Genomic DNA, 19,714 nt, shown 5'->3' with positions numbered 1-19,714 from the left:
AAACATATTATCTGAGAGGCAGAAAGAACTGGCATTTTTTTCAGACATTCAGTTCCCCCAAATCTGAAAATCACAACCAAAAGTATTCAAACAACATACACAACTTGAGGCAAAACCTCTGAGATGGCCCAACTAGCAATGCATTACACTGTCTATTGCATAGTTTTTACAAAATAGTTTTAAGCTCCTTCATTAACCAGTTATGAAATTGGGGTTGATGACCAAAATGAAAAGAATAGTTACAAATTCCAAGAAAATGATTTAGTGCTTGGAAAATTTTAGGGCACCTGAGGAAGACAAGCCACATTCACTGACTTAATTGAAGTTGATTTTTTTTGATGTGCCAGTCATATTTGTATAGCATAAGTAAGATTTTTTTTTTATTTCTCCAACTACCTTCTCATTCCTGCAGCCACTGAAACTGTACAGCAATGGACTGTATAATGTCATGTCTCTACAGCAATACTAACAGTTGTTGGGTTTTTTTCAGGGTTCACCCTTTGCCTCCAAAAGTACAATGCGATATTAACACTCTACACGGTATCTTAATTGTGGCTGAAAGTATTTGCAGACTCTGAAAGGTTCCTTACCACTTTCTATGGGTAAACAAATCTTAACTAAAAAAATACATTCCTGACAAAGGATAGAGGTCCAAGACAGACAGACATCAATAGCTGACACAAAGTGGAAGCAGTTCAGAGTCTTTGGCCACCACCATTTCCACATAGGTGTACTCACTCTGGTTAGAAACGAACCACAGCAATGCGCAGCACCCCCAAACTGCACCTTAGAGTAGTCAAACAAAACAATAGCAATGCTCAGCGCTGAAGAGACAGGCACTCGTTAACATGGGAAAGGATGCACGAATTTCAGTAGAAAATTAATGCTACTACAAATTAAGAAGGCATTTTATTAATGAAGAACCACAAAATCCTTTGAAGTGGGCCGAAAGACAGGAACATAAGTGTGGCAAGTCTGCAATGCTAAAAAAATGAACTGCTTCTACCTACAGTTATTACCGCCCCCCCAAGGCTTCCAGCTCCAAGATCTTAAGATTAAATTGCTGCTCTGATGCCCTCAAGGAAGACATTCAACCTGTAATATTTCACAATAGGCATTGGCAACTAGCCTACCTTTCACAACAGGCAAGGGGATTGTGAAAAAAAAAAAAAAAAAAAAAAAAAAGGTTTATTCAGAGAAAAATAATTCTCAGACATGTTATACAGTAAACTTGAGTGAATTAGAAACACCTACATTTTAGGAAACACAAGAGGATCTACGACCATTTTGTAACTTGAAAAAGCTGATGAATAAACCAACATTTAATCTGTGAAACAAAGTCTCGATTCACCAAGACACACGTGGGAGCTTTAATTCTCCTTTTACTCATATTTTTTTCTCTTATGGAAAATAACAGATTACTAAGCATACATGCAGACATCACTAGAGGATTTCTAAGAGGCTAAAACCTGCCGTAAAGCAAGGTAACGGCAGTGCTCCATTGTGGTGGAGAAAAGATGCCTTGAGAGGCAGCACAGCAAGCCCCAGTTCCTAGCCCGAGTTCTGCAAATAACAGGAGAGCCTCCTATCTTTTTGCTCCCACTAGGTGATGGATGAGTAGTTGCCTTTTCAGATAGCAGATCCCCAAGTGCTTCAGCAAATGTAGATTTACCAGAAAATAAAGACAACAGCTGAGGAGAGCTTGTCCCTAAACCCACTGCCCTGCATGAGTGCAGCACGTGAGCTCCCAGCAAAACGACGCGGATACTACACGCACCCGAGCGGCCACCTGCATCTACACCAGGGAAACGTCTGACCCAGGTTAGCAAGGCATAAAACCAACAAGAAGCCTTGATTAAGAAAAACCAACACTGCTGGGCACCCAGACTCCTGGGCACACGAGGCACGGTGTCGGAGGCACAACCCACCAGCACAGCAGCCCGGCGGCCGCTCTGGCGGGGCAGGCAGCCCGCTGCTCCCGACTCCTGCCATTTCCGCCTTTTAAGTCCAGAAAACACCACGGGCAGGCTTGGGAGTTGCAGCAGGGATGAGATCCAAGTAGAGTCAGATGAAGTCACCAAATGAATTTAGTTTTGACCTATGCAAGGTTTTGCCGCCCCCCTCCTCCTCCCTGACATGTGTACGTTCGGAGGTGAAAGGCTAAAGTAACACGCCGATTCACTCCAAGCCAACGTAATGGGAAAGGAGAGTCTGTAATACTATACAGCCCTCCTGACGGGGGGCCAGAGCAGCCTCCAAGCGCCTCACGCCCCCGCACAAAGCCGGGCGAGCGAGGCAGTGACTCAGCAGGAGACGGGCAGTGAGCATCCATGGGTTTCGGAGAGGACAACTCTGGGAAGAAGGGAAAACAGGAGGATTAAACAAGGGGAAATGCGATGCCTTTCTCCTAACACGGAGCTGCTGTTTCCTAACAGGAGACTGCAGTACGCTTAATAAAGCCTGGCTGTCCGCGGCATGCGAAGTTAACCCGGAGAGCGCTCCCATGGGAAAGGTCTTGCTCCAGCTAAAGAGGGACCACAATACACCTCTTCTTCTTGCAAATGATGTAATATGATGCAAAGAACAAGGACTCTGTCACGCATCAACTTTTCCCTCTTTTACATTAAAACCAAACGTGGATGCACACGGATTTAGGCATTGCAACTTTTACTCTAACCTCAATATACGTGTACGTCAGAACCACAGAATATCCTGCGCAGGAAGAGACCCACCAAGGATCATTGAGTCCAACTCCCTGTCATGGCAGGGAACAAAGGCCCTTTGAAAGTGGCCTTCTGAGTAGGCACTTTGAAGGTGTCTGGAGTGACACCCAAGAAAGGCAAGAAACAGCACAGCAGCCACCCATGCAACCAGTGCAACCGTCCCAGCACCCGTGGGCAAAGGTGCTGGAGCACAGCCTGCGCAACAGAGCCGCTGAGCTGCCAGGCAGGCAGCCAGCCTCGCTCCATCCCCGAACGAGCCATCGCGGCAGGAAGGTGGTGACACTGAGCAGGGGTATAAGACAACATTTATTTTAAGCCACCTTTACCCTGCAGTTGTAAACAAGCATGTGACAACAGATGAAGCAACAGCCAACCGTGCTGGCTGCTTTCACTGGTACATCAGTCTCTAAAACGTGGCTGTGTGGTTTTGTAACGTAAAATATTAAGCTCTAGTATGGTTGTCCAGGGTTCCCACTCATACCACAGCTCTGCTGCCGTTTGGGGTTCAAAGAAGTGCCAGGCTTTCTGTGGGTGTGCAGGGCACTCCACAGGCAGGTTTCTAGGACCAAGCTCCAGCAAACATCTGTGACCTGAACCACATGTAAATCCCCTGCGAGCACAGTCTCTGCAGACCACTGGCCCAACACACTACATAACTTTTTACTAGGCTCTGTGTTCAACCTCTCTCCCCCTTCTCCCTCCACCACCAGTGAAAGCTAGACTAAAAATAATAATAATGATAATAAAAAAACCTCAGAGTTCTGACGTCTCCGATATGGCCGAAACAGGCCCAAACAAATACCCCTGTCTTTGGCTTGTACAAACTCCCTACAAATCATTATTAATATTATACAGATTTCAAGTGTTAACACTATCGGCCACAACACCTAATTTTGAGTTTGGATACCAAAGTAACTTGACTTATTCCCTCATTCACATGAGTTAATACTATAATAGACAAGGAAACACTCTGAAATTACTCTGGTGCTCAAGATATTACTGGTAAATGACTTGCACTTAAGAATTAATCCTACCAAGGACTATCTAGAACAGGGCTTAACTTCTAAGTGCAATTGCTTAACGGCTAAATTAATTTTGGAGCAACTAAAACTAGAATTCACTAATCCTTCATGGAGTAAATTGCCCTTTAGGAACATGCTAGCTCAACCATCTGTGATTTATGTAATGTATTATTCTTGCTCTGTACCAGCAACCACAAACTTATTTCACCATTGTTGCACTACCAATGCAATTGCTGAGACTACCAGCATCAAATAAAGCTTCCCCCAAACTGATCTATTCAACCTGTTGGTCTTTGAAGATCTGTGAAGCCGGTGTTTTCTTTTAGATTTTAACTTTTAACATCGCCTGCCTATCTAAAAAGGGGGAAATCCCCAAAGCTTTGTTTTCCCAAATAATGTTCTTTAGATGGTTCTTACCGCCTTGATGCAACTGTGATCGTAAGAACAGAATTACTGGTAGTTACAACAGTCTATCTACAAGCCCCAATAAAGCCTTGTACCTTAAACTAAGAGGAACATAAATGTACTGTTTAATAGGACTTGGCCTCCTTTCGTGGAATATCTCGAGGTCAATTCCTAAACTGTATTGCTTCCAGCTGGCAAATGGTGACATTACCAAGTCCATCTCCCACAATAAACAAGGCAAAAAAAAGTTTATTGCTTGAATTACCTTCGACTACATAGAAGCGCAGTTAAGAAGGTAATAACCTGTGCTGCAACGTGAATATTTAGTTTCTTCAACCCTCTCAGTGTTGCTGTAGGTCATGCGACAAGACAGTTCTGCACCACTCCCTGTAAAGGCACGTCAAACCAAGCACACAATTTAAGAGCTGTGCTCATAATTAAACATTACCTGCAGATTAAGCTTATCAATAATGTTAATAATTTCTGCATGAAAAAATACACGATTCCTTAAAAGCAGAGAGAGTAATTAAACAGCTTTTAACTTTAAAGACACAATCTTTAATTGCAATGTACATAATTAATTGATTTTATGACACAGCAAAACTATCCCTTTGCTCTAGCGTGTCTACGAACTTCTGGTCATCCTTCGGTACTCAGTTACAGAAGCTGCCTCCCAGTGATTTAGAGAACGTAATATGAAGTAATTAATGCACTGCAGCAGAAGTATAGCTTTTGTAAGAATTCAGCTAGAAAACAGTCGAAATTGATGCAGTCGAACTGAAACCGCATACACCCGTTTTTCCTTTCCGTTTGCAACCTTTCATGACAGGATGATTTCGGCTTGGTGCCGCTACTAGATTTGTTGCCACGTGACACTCCTTTCAGGTTTAAAGCACCTGATTTCATGACTTTATTTTGTGTGCTGCATTTAAACTCGGGAGCCGTTTATGCCTATTAGAGTTACAGAATAGGATTGTAAAGTGACTCGGGTAGACAGGGAACTCCAAAGATACCTGCTCCAACCTCCCGTTCACAGCAGAGTCAGCAAGAGAAGGCTGCTCATGGTCCCATCTAGCTGAGTTTTGAGTCTCGCCAAGGACAGAGATTCCACAGCCTCTCCCAGTAACCTCTTCCAGTGTTTGACTATCCCCACTGTGAAAATTTTGCTCCCGATATCTAAAGCCATTTCCACTCTTGCAGCTGCTGACTGCCATGGCCTCTCATCCTCTCCCCACAGAAGAACCTGGCTACACCTTCTCTACACACCCCATTAGGCAGCTAAAGACTGCAATGAGATCTTCCCCTCTCCTCGGCTCTCTCTTCTCCAGCTGTGACCAAACCCAGCTCACATGCTCCAAGCCCCTGACCATCACGGTGGCCCTCCGCCCCGCTCGCTGCAGCGTGTCACTGTCTTTGTCAGATTGAAGAGGCCAAATTCAGACACAGTACGCGAGCTGTGGTCTCAGAAGCACCAGAGGGGAGTAATCACTTCCCTGGAGCTGCTGGCTACATGCCTGCTAATGCAGCCCAGCATGGGCTTGGCCTTCTTCCCTGCAAAAGCGCGCTGCTGACTCATGTTCATCTTGTTCACCAGCACCACCAGGTCCATATTGTGCAGCACTTCAGGAACAATTAGAGGGGGAGTGCTTGAGGTGGTAGTGGAAAAAACACCTCACCGTATTAAAAACAGAGCTGCTCAAGAGACAACGCAGCTCTACAGCATCCCCGTTGCTGTGAAACTCATTTCACACTTGGGGACCACAGATTAAAAACATACATTGCAGAGGAAAACTTCTGCAAGCAGAAATATATATTAATGGAAAAAACCCGAAAATACTCCTTATGCCTCCTTGAGTCTGTCAACTGGCACATGAATGTGTTGACTGAAGGAGTGTTTTCAGATCCCGATTCAGAATCTGCATCTTGCGTAACTTTGATACATTAATATGGACAAGGAGTGATATGGACCCCAAACAGTAATTCCGTAATATACAAATAATGCCGTTCTGCGTAACAAGGTTTCCAACAGAACAGCTGTTTACATGGGAATGCTGTCCTTGTAGGAAAACATATCCTTTCTATTCAACCAATTATCATTTCACTGCCTCCATGTTCTCAGCCCTCCTACACACCATAGTCTTTCCTTATATGAAAGCTCCTGCAGGACTTTCATATCACTGGGTTATGTACTCCACTTCCATACAAACAATTACTCACAGATTCTATAGTTATTTTAATAAGCTATGATTTGTATAACACTGAATCCATAAGCAAAGCAAATGCATATTCTACTTCAAATATTTCAGTGCTTCCTATTCATGAATTACTGGACTAGCTCCACAGAGATTAACCTTAAGAAGTGAAGCATAACAACCATGTAAAATTTGCCTAAAATGAATTTTCATTCCCCCCAAATTGTTTAATACATGCTGCCAGCAAGCCTTTCTGAGCATCAACACTGCATTCCTGAGTGACAGGCAAGAATTTGCATTCATGTGCATCTCTGAATAATTACAGCTGCTTGGGTAGGAAATCTGTGCGGTACTAAGGAACCCTGCTGTAGGGGGGGATAGTCACTTGAGTTACTCCTAAAAGACAAACCTGAAGTCCATGGATCTCGCTAACTAGCTCTCAGGGTTCCAAACTGGCAAGAAACATAATATTGAAAATTAAACCGCTGAAACAATACACACCACCACATGGAAAAACGGGACATACAGCAGTACTTCAAACCGCACCATTAGAGCAAAATAAGCCATTCCGTTACTCTGTCAACTGCCACGCTGGAGAAGGAGGGCCCATTTTACACAGAAGAAATCCCAAACTCCAAACCGAGAATTTTCCAGTTTGCACAGCTCGTTTAAACATTGCTCCAGACCACTCCACGTTTCTGTTTAAATTCACAGGAGCTCACACCGATGTTTCTGTCCTTGCCCCTCCACCCATGCAGGATCCAGAAGCTTCACAAGCTTCATCTTCCATCACCTCACCCATATTTCATGCTTCTCTTCCCCCAATCAACACGAGAAAGCAATGCAAGGCGGCCATACGCGAGGTCAGAAGATCAAGACCACGACCTGCATGGCATATTCATCTCCAGGCAGGAGTGATTTGGCACAGTTGTAGGATTTCCTACGGAAGGTACATCCTTAAGTCTCGACTCACTGATGAATGTTTACATTTCCTGTTTGGATAGCATAGGAAAAAGAACAGATTTAACACAAAAGCACCCTTCACTAAGCACGGGGGTCTACGGGAAACAAGAACTCATTTCAGAGTCGTTAAGCTGAGCCGTTTAATGGGCATTCCTTCAGCATACAGAGCCTTCTCCATCAAATATTTAATAACTGAGTATACCACCAGAAAACTAGACAAAATTCTGTCAAAATATCGCAGGCAAGATTTTCATTTTGAATTAAATATGCAATACCATGAAGACAACAGAATTGTGTTAAAAATAAAAAAGCCACTGCTTTTAAAACCCCAACAGTTAAATGCACATTTAGTAAACTTTTATAGCTGATATTCCCCTTCCCCTCCCACCTAATTATAATGAAACAATACGAAGAAGATGCTTTATCGGTGAGTCAGGCAGCAGTGATCTGACCAAGATCCAAACAGCTACGCAGGGCTCAGCTAACACCATCCACAGAAGAAACACGGATGTTTTCCATTTACGTTCCCTAGCACTGATACTGGAAGCGAGCGATCGGTGCCGCTCGCTGGAGGCCAGGATTCAGGGAGCGAGGAGGACGCAAGTAGCCGAACGCTGTCCCGGTGCAGCACGAGCCTCGCTGCCACCACCACCACCTCGCTTACTCCGCGCTGCAGCCTTCGTGCCATCCCGCTCAGTGGTTCGCGTGATTGAGAGCAGATGTGGCGAGACCACTCGTTTTCAATTATCAAACAAAGGCTGAAAGTTGCATCTCCAAAATGAAAAGCTGGCACACGATTTATCTTCTTCCTTACCAAGCCTTTGCTATAATTAGCTTTGGGCATGAGGAAGGAGAAAAAGACTGTCGAATTAAACTAAGCTCCCCCTCAAGCCCCAAACCAGAACCCCTGAAGATATTTTTTTAAAAAAATAAGTCACTCGTTCAAATGCCAAGGCTTGAAACGTAGACCTTCTACGCTCATTTTTTTTCTTACTGACTTCCAAAACAGGTTTGATATCTCAAAAGGTCAGTCCAGGTATGCCACCTAGGAGAACATTCCTGCGGTCCAGCCTGCTTGTCATGAGGTAGCTGCATCTCCCTCAAACCAGCCATTCATGCAGCAAAGGAAGAACAACTCAAAGAAACGGCTTTAATAAGGCTCTCTTGGTCCACAGCCCCACCTCCAAATCACCTTTTCTCCACAACGCAGCATATTTTTCAGTGGCTGTTTTCCAGGGAGGACAGAAACTAGGCAGAAGCCAAAATGTCTGTTTCTAAAAGCGACAGCATCAGGTTAAGTTCTCACATAGCCTAAACTTGCTCCCTTTTTTTTTCTGTTAGCATGCCAGAAACACACTGCTGTTGCTATGCAGTTCAACAAGGTAGGCTAAAAAAAAACCCCACACCACGCAACAAAAACCAGAACGCAGCCTCCCACCTACAGGATGTTTCCGAAACCCACGGAGGCTGGGTGCAAATTAGGGGCACTCAGACCTTTTTGGTGAGAGCGCTTGGGTGCAAGCTGAGAAGATGGTGCCGTCTGAAAGTTATTTCCACTTCCTTACACAAACGGAGTTGTCTGTGGTGTGCTGTTTTCTTCTCTTTCCCTCCTCCATAAAGCTTCCTCTCTCTTAGCCCCTGATTTTAACAAATACCCTCAACTCCCAACACATTGTGAAGGTATTGCCTTCAAGGAAGATCTAAACCCAGGTCAAGAGAGGTAGCCCAGTAACACAGGCACGGACTACCTAGGCTTCAAACTACCGACGCAGTATTGAGCAGAGTCATCCTCATAACCCTCCAAGACATGTACATCCACTCACATGTGACTCCCAGTTATCTTCAGACAGTGTCACCCTGTACTTTTTGAGAGCTGGACCTGCCCAGCAGAAGATACTCACCAAAACAGCACTCCCCAGGCAGAGTACGCCCTAATCAGAAAACAAGATTAAAGAAGAGGAGCAGTGGCAGCGACAAGAAGCCAGCTTTATGAAAGTGAAAGAAGAGAAAATAGAGAGTATCTTAAGCTCACAGAAACCAAGGAAAGATTTCTGCATGGTACCTCTTATGCTCTAAGTCATCAAGATGGTCTTCTCTTGGACAGCTAGAGCCTATCTTGTCACAACCCAGATGCTTGACAGACAAGGGGGTTATCACAAATACTACTTTTAGAAAAATCTCAAGCCAGATTTATGGGGTGTGATTTATGACTTTTTTTTAAACGAACATTTATTATTGCCTTTCTCCTGCTTCCAGTGAAATCTAGGGCAAACTTCTCACAATCTGCAATAGGAGCAGTTAGGCCAAGAGCAAATGTCTCTGAAAATACTGTTTCAGTTACTAATATATTCAGTAGCATTTGCTTTGACTAGCATTTACAGTTTCAGAGGATGAAAACAGTCACACCCATCTGTACTAGGAAGTGAGAAGACAACTCACTGCTTTTACTCTGTATCATCTTCCCAGTTCTCAGCAAGTTTGGGCCTTCATCTATAAATTTTATCAACACAAACGGCCTTTTTTACTTCAGTGGAATTACCTGCTTACCATATTCAGTGGAACCTAATTTTAGAGCAAGAAATGCCTTCCGCCCAGAGTAAGGCAAAGCAGTAAGTCTCCCTTCGTACCCTGAGTAAAGCTGCACACGTGCGGAAGGCACAGAGTCACCGGAGACCGTGGCAGGGGATGTCCTGCCGAGGGAAGGATGCTCTCTGCCTGCGTCCGGCAATCCCTCGGGAGTTGAGAAGGCAAAGGCCAAAACAGACTTTGCTATAACCTAAATCTCAGCTTTTATCGTGGAAACTGTCAGCTCGTACCGCAGTAAAAGACGGTCAGATACGCTCTGTAACACCCCACCGTTTATTTCAGCAATGGGTGAGGAAATCGCCGCTTCCGTCCAGCTTTCATTATTATGCACAGCACCATCGCACATTCGCAGCTTAAACAATGATTTCTAAAAGGAAGACGACACTTAGGAAAATCAAGTATTTAAAACAGATACCATTACAAAGGTACATTCTCATCGATAGGAGTTTTTTCAGTTTAGTTTCTTTTAGCTTAGAGATTTGAAGAAAAATCATCAGGAAGTTAGCCCCCTTCCCCCCCCTTCATGAAAGTTCTGGGTAGAAAACTAAATATAGCCAGTGTACGAAGGACCAGAAAACCATTTTTCTAGCAGCACACAGATAAACCAAAAGTTAGGCGCGGTATCCTGCAAAGGAGGGTACAACAGTTCGTTCCTTTTAAACCAGAGTGGTTTAGGCTAGGTACGTATTCAAACCTGGAAATACTCAAACTCTTTGTACCGCTAGCTTTTAAAAATACGATGAGCTGATCAACCACACAAGATGCCTGGAGTCTGGCAAAAAAGCACTGCAGACATGCCCTGTTTAAAAAAAATTCTCCACACAGCTGTTGATTTGGTTTCTCATTGAATTTTTTCAGTCGTCTTTGAACATACAAGTAAAACTATAATTAAATGTAATGTCATTCTCAGAAAGGAGCCCAAATCTATTTTGGGCCAACAAAATGACACCTCAGTTGCAACCAAATTTTAAAGTCAGTCTCCTGGATCTGAAGTACCTCAAATAGGATTTCACTAGAGAAATACAGATTGATTACAGTTATTTACTCTGAAAGGTAACATCTCCCTGTGACTAAATTTTATGCCAAAGTGCCTGGTTTCCATTTACCAGCTAAGTAAGGCTGGATGAGAAACTTAACACCTCGGACCTGTATGTCCCAGTCTGCAAAATATAATACGGCCTTTGGAAGACTCAGGAAAACTATTTGTGGCTTTGCATACGGAGCACATGGTTGGCACTCCTATGGTACAAGTTCAACCCCCTGCTGCATCCTCAACTTGGTGGGTAACTTAGGGCAATTCCTTCCATGGCAGCTTCCTAGTCTCCAAAACAGTATAAACTTCAGCTCTTTTTAAATCCGCCTCAGGAGTTGGATATCAAATCTTGGGCAGGAGCTGGTATTTGAAACAGTAAAGCGCTTTTTTTTTTTTTTAGGTCTGAGAATATCTAAACTGGTAAACACAAGCTCATTCCGATCAACACACACTACTTCTGTTTTAAAATATTTATGAAACAGAGCACTTAAAAGAAGTAAAACAAGCAAGCATTTCTGATATTACAGGAGAGAGAAGTGAAAGGCAAATACTGAACCTCTCTACATATGGTAGACGCAGTTTAACTTAGGAGCAAAGCTGCAGTACGCGGAAGTGTACTGCGATCAAAGTACGTACTTCTAGATTGGTGCAACTGCTGATCTGATGTCACGCTGCAGGCTGTGTTTAATGACATATTTATTCCATATTTCTAGATACAGATGGAACAAACCAGCCCGACAATCAGAGGCATAGCAACTTGATGTGTCATATGGCGAAGCTGTACAGGCTGCTCCGTAAGTCTGCTTCAAAGTCAGCACAGCACCAACAGTCCAGCGTGGTAGCAGGCACAATACTGATGGTATTAATCTGTTCTGCTTAGTGATCTTCTGCTGCAAGGACCAAACTAGTCCAGCTACTAAAGGTTTTCATGGAAGTTAAAAGCCCATTCTTTTCCAGTGTCAAGGAGAAGTTTCACCACAGTTTTCACATATTTTCTGTAAGGTTTTCTTTCTGTTATGGATGACATTTACTTCATAAAGTGCTTAGAGCTACAGACGAAAACAAATTAAGTATCATTCTCCACCTTGGAGAAAGGGGAAATCAACAGATATGGGTGCCATGACTCTGTAGATCAGGGTAGGTTTCCACAAGGCAAAGAGAACCTAAACAGGATTCCACAGTGGAAACTTTTATTTGTGCATTAAAGGTTTATTCCCCAAATATATTGAATTGTATTATTTATTTACTGCCCCAAAATAACTTGCAACATTAGCATTAGTATTTATACTGCTCTAGGTACGGATACAAATGGACACAGCGCTCTACTAGACTAAGGAGCACTCCTCCGGATGAAAGGCTATTCGGAGGCAGAACAACTTTACAGTTTCTGGAAAACTCGGCAAGTAATATAACTACTTCTGTCATCCTGTGCTTAACAGAGCAGCCTGACAAAATGTCTTTTCTAGACATAGTTCAATGTACGATACAACAGGCAGAAGGGCAAGAAAACAGACTTGTTGATGGCTGCAGAAAATTATGTTCAAACCTATTGCGGAAGGACAATGGAGAACTCCATTCAACAGAGGTTTTCCAAATAACCCTTCTGAAGGAAAGCAGTGAGGGAGCAACCAGCATCACCTATGACACACGTCAGAACAACTAAAGATGGATGCATGATAATCTATTTCAAATCTATTTCAGATTTCTGCTTAGGTGCATGATGGAAATACAGCTTTCCTCTGAAACAGTCTTGTACGGCTCAGCTGAAATTTAGATATGGGCAACGAGAGCTCCAATCTTCCTGCAAGTAGAAATAAATAGGTCTTTACCAATTTTGCTACTTTGTGCTAAATGTGTGCACCACAGCTTCATTACACAAAGCATCAATAGATTCAGAGAGAGGGACAGGCTAAATTTTGTGGTATTCGAACAATCCACACGCTTGGATCTCCGAGGCATTTCACGACCACCCGTCAGCGTGTGATCAACAATGAGATTCCCTGTTAAGGTTATTAATGGTCGGCTATGCCGGTAGCAGCTCTGTTATTCCTCAGCAGAAGAAAAAAACCACTGATTTTCTTCAGACGAACAAGCCAAGTCATCCACATTTGTTTTCATCTAATCGAGCATAAAACTCGCCACTTTAGTCAGATATTTGAAAGCAGCATCATTTCCTGCTGTTTGAAAACCAGCGTTAAGGGGCGTGTTCTCTGCAGAGGCATTGCTTGCTGTCACCCAGGCAGTATTTAAAATAACTGTATATTAACATAAGGGGAGCTACTGGCCGTATCATCACCCTTCGAGCCGGCAGCAAGGAGCACATAAAACCAGTTGCGTTCCGGGCTGCGCCGCGACCCTTATCAAACAATGCAAACAATTTTAATGAGCTTATCTGCCGGAACATATTGTCAGCGATGTTAATGCAGAAGCGCTGCCAGCACCGCATGCCAAACGATTCATCAAAAACGCCTTCAACTGCGACAAAGGACGTGCCCCCCCCGCCCCCCCCCCCCCCCAATAAAAACCGATAAATAAACACAAAATGGGGCTGGCTCCGGCCGCCGCGGCCGGCGGAGGGCGGGGGGCGAATGGAGCCGCCCCCCCCCTCCCCCGCGCAAGCCCCGGGAGGGGCTGTCACCTCCGCCCCGAGGAGCGGGGGAGGTCGCTGTCACCCCCAGGACCGGTGTGTGTTGGGGGAACGGGGGTGCCCGGCCGCCCCGCAGGGCAGCGCCCGGTGCGGTACCGCGGGCCGGGCAGGGGCTGCCCGCGCCCCGCCAGCCCCGGCCGCCGCCTCCCGCACGGCGCCGCCTCCGAGATCCGCAGCGAGGTGCTGCGGCTCTTTCCAGGGGGAGCTGGCTGCCTGCGCGCCGTTCTTTCTTTCCTTCCTTTTTTTTTTTCCCCCTCTCGTCTCGCCTTTTTTCCCCCCTCCCCTTTTTCTCCCCCTTTTTCCTTTTTTTTTTTTTTTTGTTGTATTTTTTTTTCCCCCAATATTATTTTTCGCCGCCTTCCTTCTCCCGGCAGCGGCGAACCCCCGCAGACATCCCGCCTATTCACCAAACGCCTCCCCGCCGGACAATGCGAGCGCCGCCGCACGCCGCAGCCCCGCGTCCGCCCGCACCGGCGGGGCTGGGGCTGCCGGGGGGGGGGGGGGGGGGGGGGGGGGGGGGGGGGGGTTGGGAACACGACACACGGACGGACGGACGGGACGACGGACACACACGACCCACACGGCTGCAGCCCGCCCGCCTTATGCAACTGCCCCCCGCGCTGCAGCCCCCCCCCCCCCCCCCCCCCCTTCCCTTTCCCCTTCCTCCTCCTCCTCCTCCCCGGCCGCCGCCGCCCCGCCAGCCGCCGCAGTACCTGTAGGAGCGCTCCCCCCGCACCGTGTGCTTCCTGAAGGGGATGATGGTCCCGTTATCCTGGATGATGTCGTTATTGTTCTCGCCATTTGGGGACAGGGCTTGGGTCGGTCCGGGCATTGGCGCTCCCGCCGCTCCGCAGAGCCCCGCGCTGCTGGTGTGCGGAAGGTGGCGGCAGCCGACTCTCGCCGCCCGCCCCGCGCCGCGCCGGCCCCGCCCCCCGCCGCCGCACGTCAGCCCCGCCGCCGCTGCCGCTGTGCCGCCGCCGCCGCCGCCGCCGCCCCACGTGACCGCCCCATCACCATGGCAACCGCCGACTCCGCGCCTCGCCTCCCTCCGCGCCGCGGCCGCCCCGCGGCGCCCGGGGAAGGGAAGGGAAGGGAAGGGAAGGGAGGGCCGCGGAGGGACCGCTCCGCCCCGCGGCCCCCCACACAAAGGGCCGCTCGGCCCCTCTGTGTGCGGGGGGGGGAATCCGCCGTCCACCCCCCCGCGGGTGGCGGGGCCGGCCCGAGCTGTGAGGCGGTTCTGCTCGGTGCGGGCAGACAAAGCCCTCCGCGCCACCCACCCACACCCCCCCCCGCTATCCCGCCGCCTCCGCGGCTCTCCCGGCACCCGTGGGCGGCACAGAAACACGTCCTTCTCCCCGCCGGCAACGGGGCGGGGAAACCACGCCGTCCCCCTGCCCTCCCCTCCCCATGACAACGGCAGCTACGAATGCGCCCCGGTTTTAGGAGAACAACCGAGACCTCAGAGCCCGGTACCTCCTCCCCACTCGCCTTTCCCTGCCCCCCCCCCCCCCCCCCCCCAGCATCACCCGCCTTTCCCTGACGCACAGCTGAGCTATTTGGGGCTCCAGGGTTTGGCCATCAGCACCACACAAGCCCCCGCAACGCGCCGCTCCGTGCGGTGCCCAGATGGCAGCTGTGCCGTTCCAACACCGCCCAGCTCTCCTGAACATCTTCCCCTCAGTTTTGGGGTGCCTGGGGCCATGGCCATCTCCACCCTACGCAGCTTGCCCGCGTCTGCCAGCTCCACTGGCCGCAGATCGCAAGAACAGGTTTTGTGTTTAATGCGGTAGACACTTCGTTAACAAAAATGGGCATAAATATTAAATGGGGTGAGAATACAAGGGTGTCAGAAATCATGGACTCCAAAGCATAAAAAGAAGGTTTCATTTCATGGATGCTATTTTTTTTTCCCCCTGTTCCTGTGTCCTCTGCTCCGCCTGGATTTCCACCGCCCTCCCCGCCCACCCCCCCCCCCCCCAGTTCCAAGATGTCCAAGTTACCCAGCTCTATATCCCTGCTTACAGCTTCACTGAGAGCGCAGTGAAACACCTGTCAAGCTGCATTGCACATTTCCAGCTTTCTCCTGCTCTCAGGATTACACAGAGAAACCATCTGATGGCACGTCCTTTAAAATCCGGCTTGGGTCAGAAACGAGAAGGGAAAAATCCTGCCAAGGCAGTAGCACTGAACTGCTGGCACTGCTAGCTCTGTTAGCTCCGCCACTCACACAACCTCTCAGCTCTCCCTCCCCTTCATTTAAAACAGTTTCTTACACACGCACACACACACAGAGTTCATTTCCCTCTGCATATCTCTGATTTCTGCATATCTCCCCTTGCCCAAATAGCAACATCCTTCAAAGTTTGACACTAACCACAGAGCAACGCTGGTCATCCTCAGGAGCAGGTCTGAACCTCACCGCAGTAAAACCTACCCTCATGTCCCAACAGGGGATCAAAACTCACACATTTACCACACTGGAAGAACAAGCCAGCCAACCATTTACAAATTGTTTTCTCTAAACAGAAACCAGCAAGAGTGACTATGGGCAGAGTCTCTGAACAGCTCTGTGTGACCTCAAGGCTGTTAGATGCAAAAGAAACAAAAAATGTGGGCAGATCTGCCAACATCTTAAAAAAAAAAAAAAACGCACCCCCAAATCCAACTCTCTTAAAAGTAAGTTTTAAGGTGGCAGGTCCAATGGAAGCAATATGAGTCTTTCTAATATGTTCTTAGAGGCACATGCTGATATTTTAATAAAACTCGGAAGTTCTGAAGTACGAGTTTGATCAGGTTTATACCTCAGACTTTTTCTGCACAAAGAAAGCAATTTTATGGAATTTTAACTTATCTTTATCTAACCTTTCAGACTGAGAGGACACTTTGCTGAAAGCTTAGTTTACATGATTATGCTCATGATACGGACTCTGGATTCACAGAGAACTTGTAAGGTGAATACGAGCGATAACTGAACACCAACGGCACAGCACTTGAACCGCTGAGAAACTGCTTGGTTTTAAATCAGAAGTATACATTAAGACACACAGAGAGGAATCGCTAACAAAACTCAAATTAGTCTGCCAATCTGCCACGGTCCTCTGATCATCAAGACAGGAGGTTTTATTTATTCTTTCTGCCAGGTTTTCAAATATACTCAAATTTCACTTTCAGTAACCAACCTATAGACATTTGCAGTTGACATACTTTATTGAAAAATGTTCCATTCATCTGGCAAAAGTAAACCCGCTGGAGAAAGTTGCCTTTGAGTCTTTTTCAAAACAAGCAACAAAATACGTCCTTCTAAAAAGGCCAGTAAGTGTCTTAGTAACACTCAAGAGCATGGAGAAGCCAGAAATGCTACATGGTGACAGAATATAAAAATAATCTATAGCAGGTCTGTAGCTGCCAGACATAACCCTACCTGCTCCGCTAGGCAGCGAGCAGTAAAACACTCTGCTACCCTAACTTGTAAAAATATTTTTATTTCTTCACCAGTGGCAAAGAACAGAAGCTTCTTTATTGAAGTCTCCAAAACTGTTTAAAACATGTACTGGCAAAGCTACAGGAGAGGAGTGCAGGTGAGGACAGCACGGCAGCCTCGCTTCACACCCCTTCTTGCCGCTGCATTAGGATCCAAGGTCAGAAAACACACGCTGCCTCAACGCGGTACCTTGCCTTGCTGGAGGCTGAGCCAGGCCTCGGCAAAGGGAGCTTGGTGCTGGTTTTCAGATCTTCGGTTGATCGAGCACAGCCTGGGGGGTACTGGGCACAAGGTGGATTCCATACGCACGGCACGCCCTCCACTTCCATCTCCTTCTGAGCACTGCATGGCCCACAAACACGGCTCTTATCTTACACGCAGGAAGCCACCAGCGTCTTCTTCCCACTTTCCTCGTTCTGAGCAGAGAGGTCCTGGACAGTCCTGGACATCGATCCAGCGACACAGAACGAGAAAGAGGACCCTGTTGCTGCTATTAGGTGCCTGTGCATCTGTGCTGCCTTTATGGATTTTAGGTGCAGTAGGCATACAAAGAGAAAAGCAGCTTGAAGAGTAAATGGTGTTGATAAACCCCCCCCCCTATGGTATGTGGAAAGTAACGAAATCTAGTACTCACAAGTGACACACAGATGAAATAAAGCAAAGAGCCAGGAAAGGTGGAATTACAAAATCTGATGTAATAGATCTTCAAGCACTGCAAACCACAGAAGCAATGGCTGGAAGGGGCCTATGCAGGCCGTCCCGTCCAATCTCCCGCTCAGAGCAGGATCACCACCAACACCAGATCAGGTCATGTTTGGTGACATGACCATGGTCTAGCCAAATCTTGAAAATCTCCAAGGATGGAGATGTCACACCCTGTCAGGGTCACCCGCTCCCGTGCCACATTACCCTGGTGTTCCCCACTTCCCACCCGACTTTGGACAGAAGGTGATCCCACACTTCCCCTGGAGAATACAGCAAGTCCCAGGGGTGCTGAAGATGAAATAGGCACCCCCCTACCCCAGCACATGCCTTCCAGTACTGGGATTTCTGCTGTGGTGAACTGGGTAGAGCGGACGGTAGCGAGCATTGCAACAGGCCTGAACGTCATTCTCCTAAATCTGGTTGCTCCTTCCTCCTCAGAGCTTTTGTTTTCAGTTCCTCTCTCCTGACTTGCTCTAGGCCTCGCAGACCGCAGTGAAAAGGCCACACAGTGTAATTTATAACACCTCAGAGTGAAATCCCCTAAAAGCCCAAAATGCAGTGTTAGAAAGACCTCAGGCATGCTCGAGCCAGAATTTTATACTAGGCAGCTAATGTGGAAATAAATTTTAACGCTGATAAGAAGTGACCAGTGCACCAGCTCTGAAAACAGAGGTGATGGCCATGCTAGAGACTTCTGCTGATGTATTTGTCAGAAGATTAAAAAAAACACACACAGTTTTAGGGAGCTTTGTATGTGACATAGCCAAAGTATAAATACAATTAATGACTGCAGAAATTCCCCACTGCTTGGACAACTTCAGGGCAGGGGCAATAGGGGGTGAGAGTAAGAAAAACACGTTTAACCCTAGAGTGGCCAACGAGCATCCCTCATCCCTGACACCTCTGTTCATGTTCACGTTCATAAAGGAACCAGTGTGATATTCCTTGCACTGCTCTCAGAACACACCTCAGCTACAACTTCAAACTGTAGCAAACACCACGCAAGTGCAATTATTTTGGCCCATGTACTTCACTTCTCAGAGGAGTTTCATGAACGCTTCTGTCAAAAGTGCAGTTTTTCCACTGGGAAAGAGAATGAGAAAACCGTATTTCAGGCAAACAAACAGAAGGTAGCAACGGCCACAACTTTTGTAAAGCAGCAGTCCTGATCAATGTAGTCTGCTTTTCTAATTTAACTGTTCTCATAGTCTTCCTTTATCAGGATGCAGATTAACAGAATTCTGCAAAGCAACAGATTTTACACACTGTAGAGCAAAGTCAAAGTTACTTCCAGCACTCGAGGGTGCGTGCGTTTATCAGAAACCTGTGCAGAAACAGGCTCTCCCTGAAGGAGTTGGCCAACGGTGCTTAGATTTGAAAATAAGTGAATAGCGCAAATCAGGAAGAAAGTTTGGGAAGAGCTAAAAAAAAAGCTCTTCTGTTAAGTCTTGGGCACATCTTGCTTGTTCAAGGAAGCCCCGATTCATTAAGGTATGTAGACGTGCTTTATTCCCAGCAGGAGCAGATTCAGCAAGATGGATATAACCATGAGCATCCTTAATTAGGCTGCATCAGAATCAGCCTAATTTCTGATAGTATACACCATGAATAAAAGTTTCATTTAGTAAATTAAGAACAGAAGACTTAAAAGATCCAGATTTGCATGTTATCTACAGCAAGTACAAATGAGGTATCTGCAACTGCATGTCTATTAGAGAGCACTGGCTTGCGCCAGCCTAAATTACTGCACAGATCTAACCTGTAATGATAACGTATTACACAGAAACATCCATAAAGGAATTAGCAACAGCAATGTTACTAACACAGTGAACGTTTATCAGATATGATGTGGTGTACGATAAGTTTCAAGCTGACTTGGGTTACGCAGAAGAACTCACATTTCCCATTTCACTGACATACTGTCAACCACACCGATCAGTCCAAAGGAAAGCTCCCA

At 46.6% G+C, this 19,714-nt stretch overlaps 1 protein-coding gene across 3 annotated transcripts in view; it reads right to left on the bottom strand.

The window, feature by feature from the left end:
• The window catches only part of MAPRE2 (microtubule associated protein RP/EB family member 2), an 88,860-nt gene that overhangs the window by 42,155 nt on the left and 26,991 nt on the right, over nucleotides 1-19,714 (bottom strand). The window contains exon 1 of one of the 3 annotated variants that reach the window (XM_086472759.1): nucleotides 14,285-14,426. The exons of 1 other annotated variant lie outside the window; for it this stretch is intronic. In XM_086472759.1, the coding sequence (XP_086328885.1) occupies nucleotides 14,285-14,403 (119 nt within the window). In that variant the 5' untranslated portion in view covers nucleotides 14,404-14,426. Of the gene's footprint in view, nucleotides 1-14,284; nucleotides 14,427-19,714 lie in introns of those variants that run through there. One more of the 3 variants, XM_086472760.1, reaches the window with a different exon arrangement.

This window comes from Leptosomus discolor, chromosome 13 (genome assembly GCF_034619465.1).
Source record: "Leptosomus discolor isolate bLepDis1 chromosome 13, bLepDis1.hap2, whole genome shotgun sequence".
NCBI classification, from domain to species: domain Eukaryota; kingdom Metazoa; phylum Chordata; class Aves; order Leptosomiformes; family Leptosomidae; genus Leptosomus; species Leptosomus discolor.
This window is presented reverse-complemented; position numbering and strand designations above follow the sequence as displayed.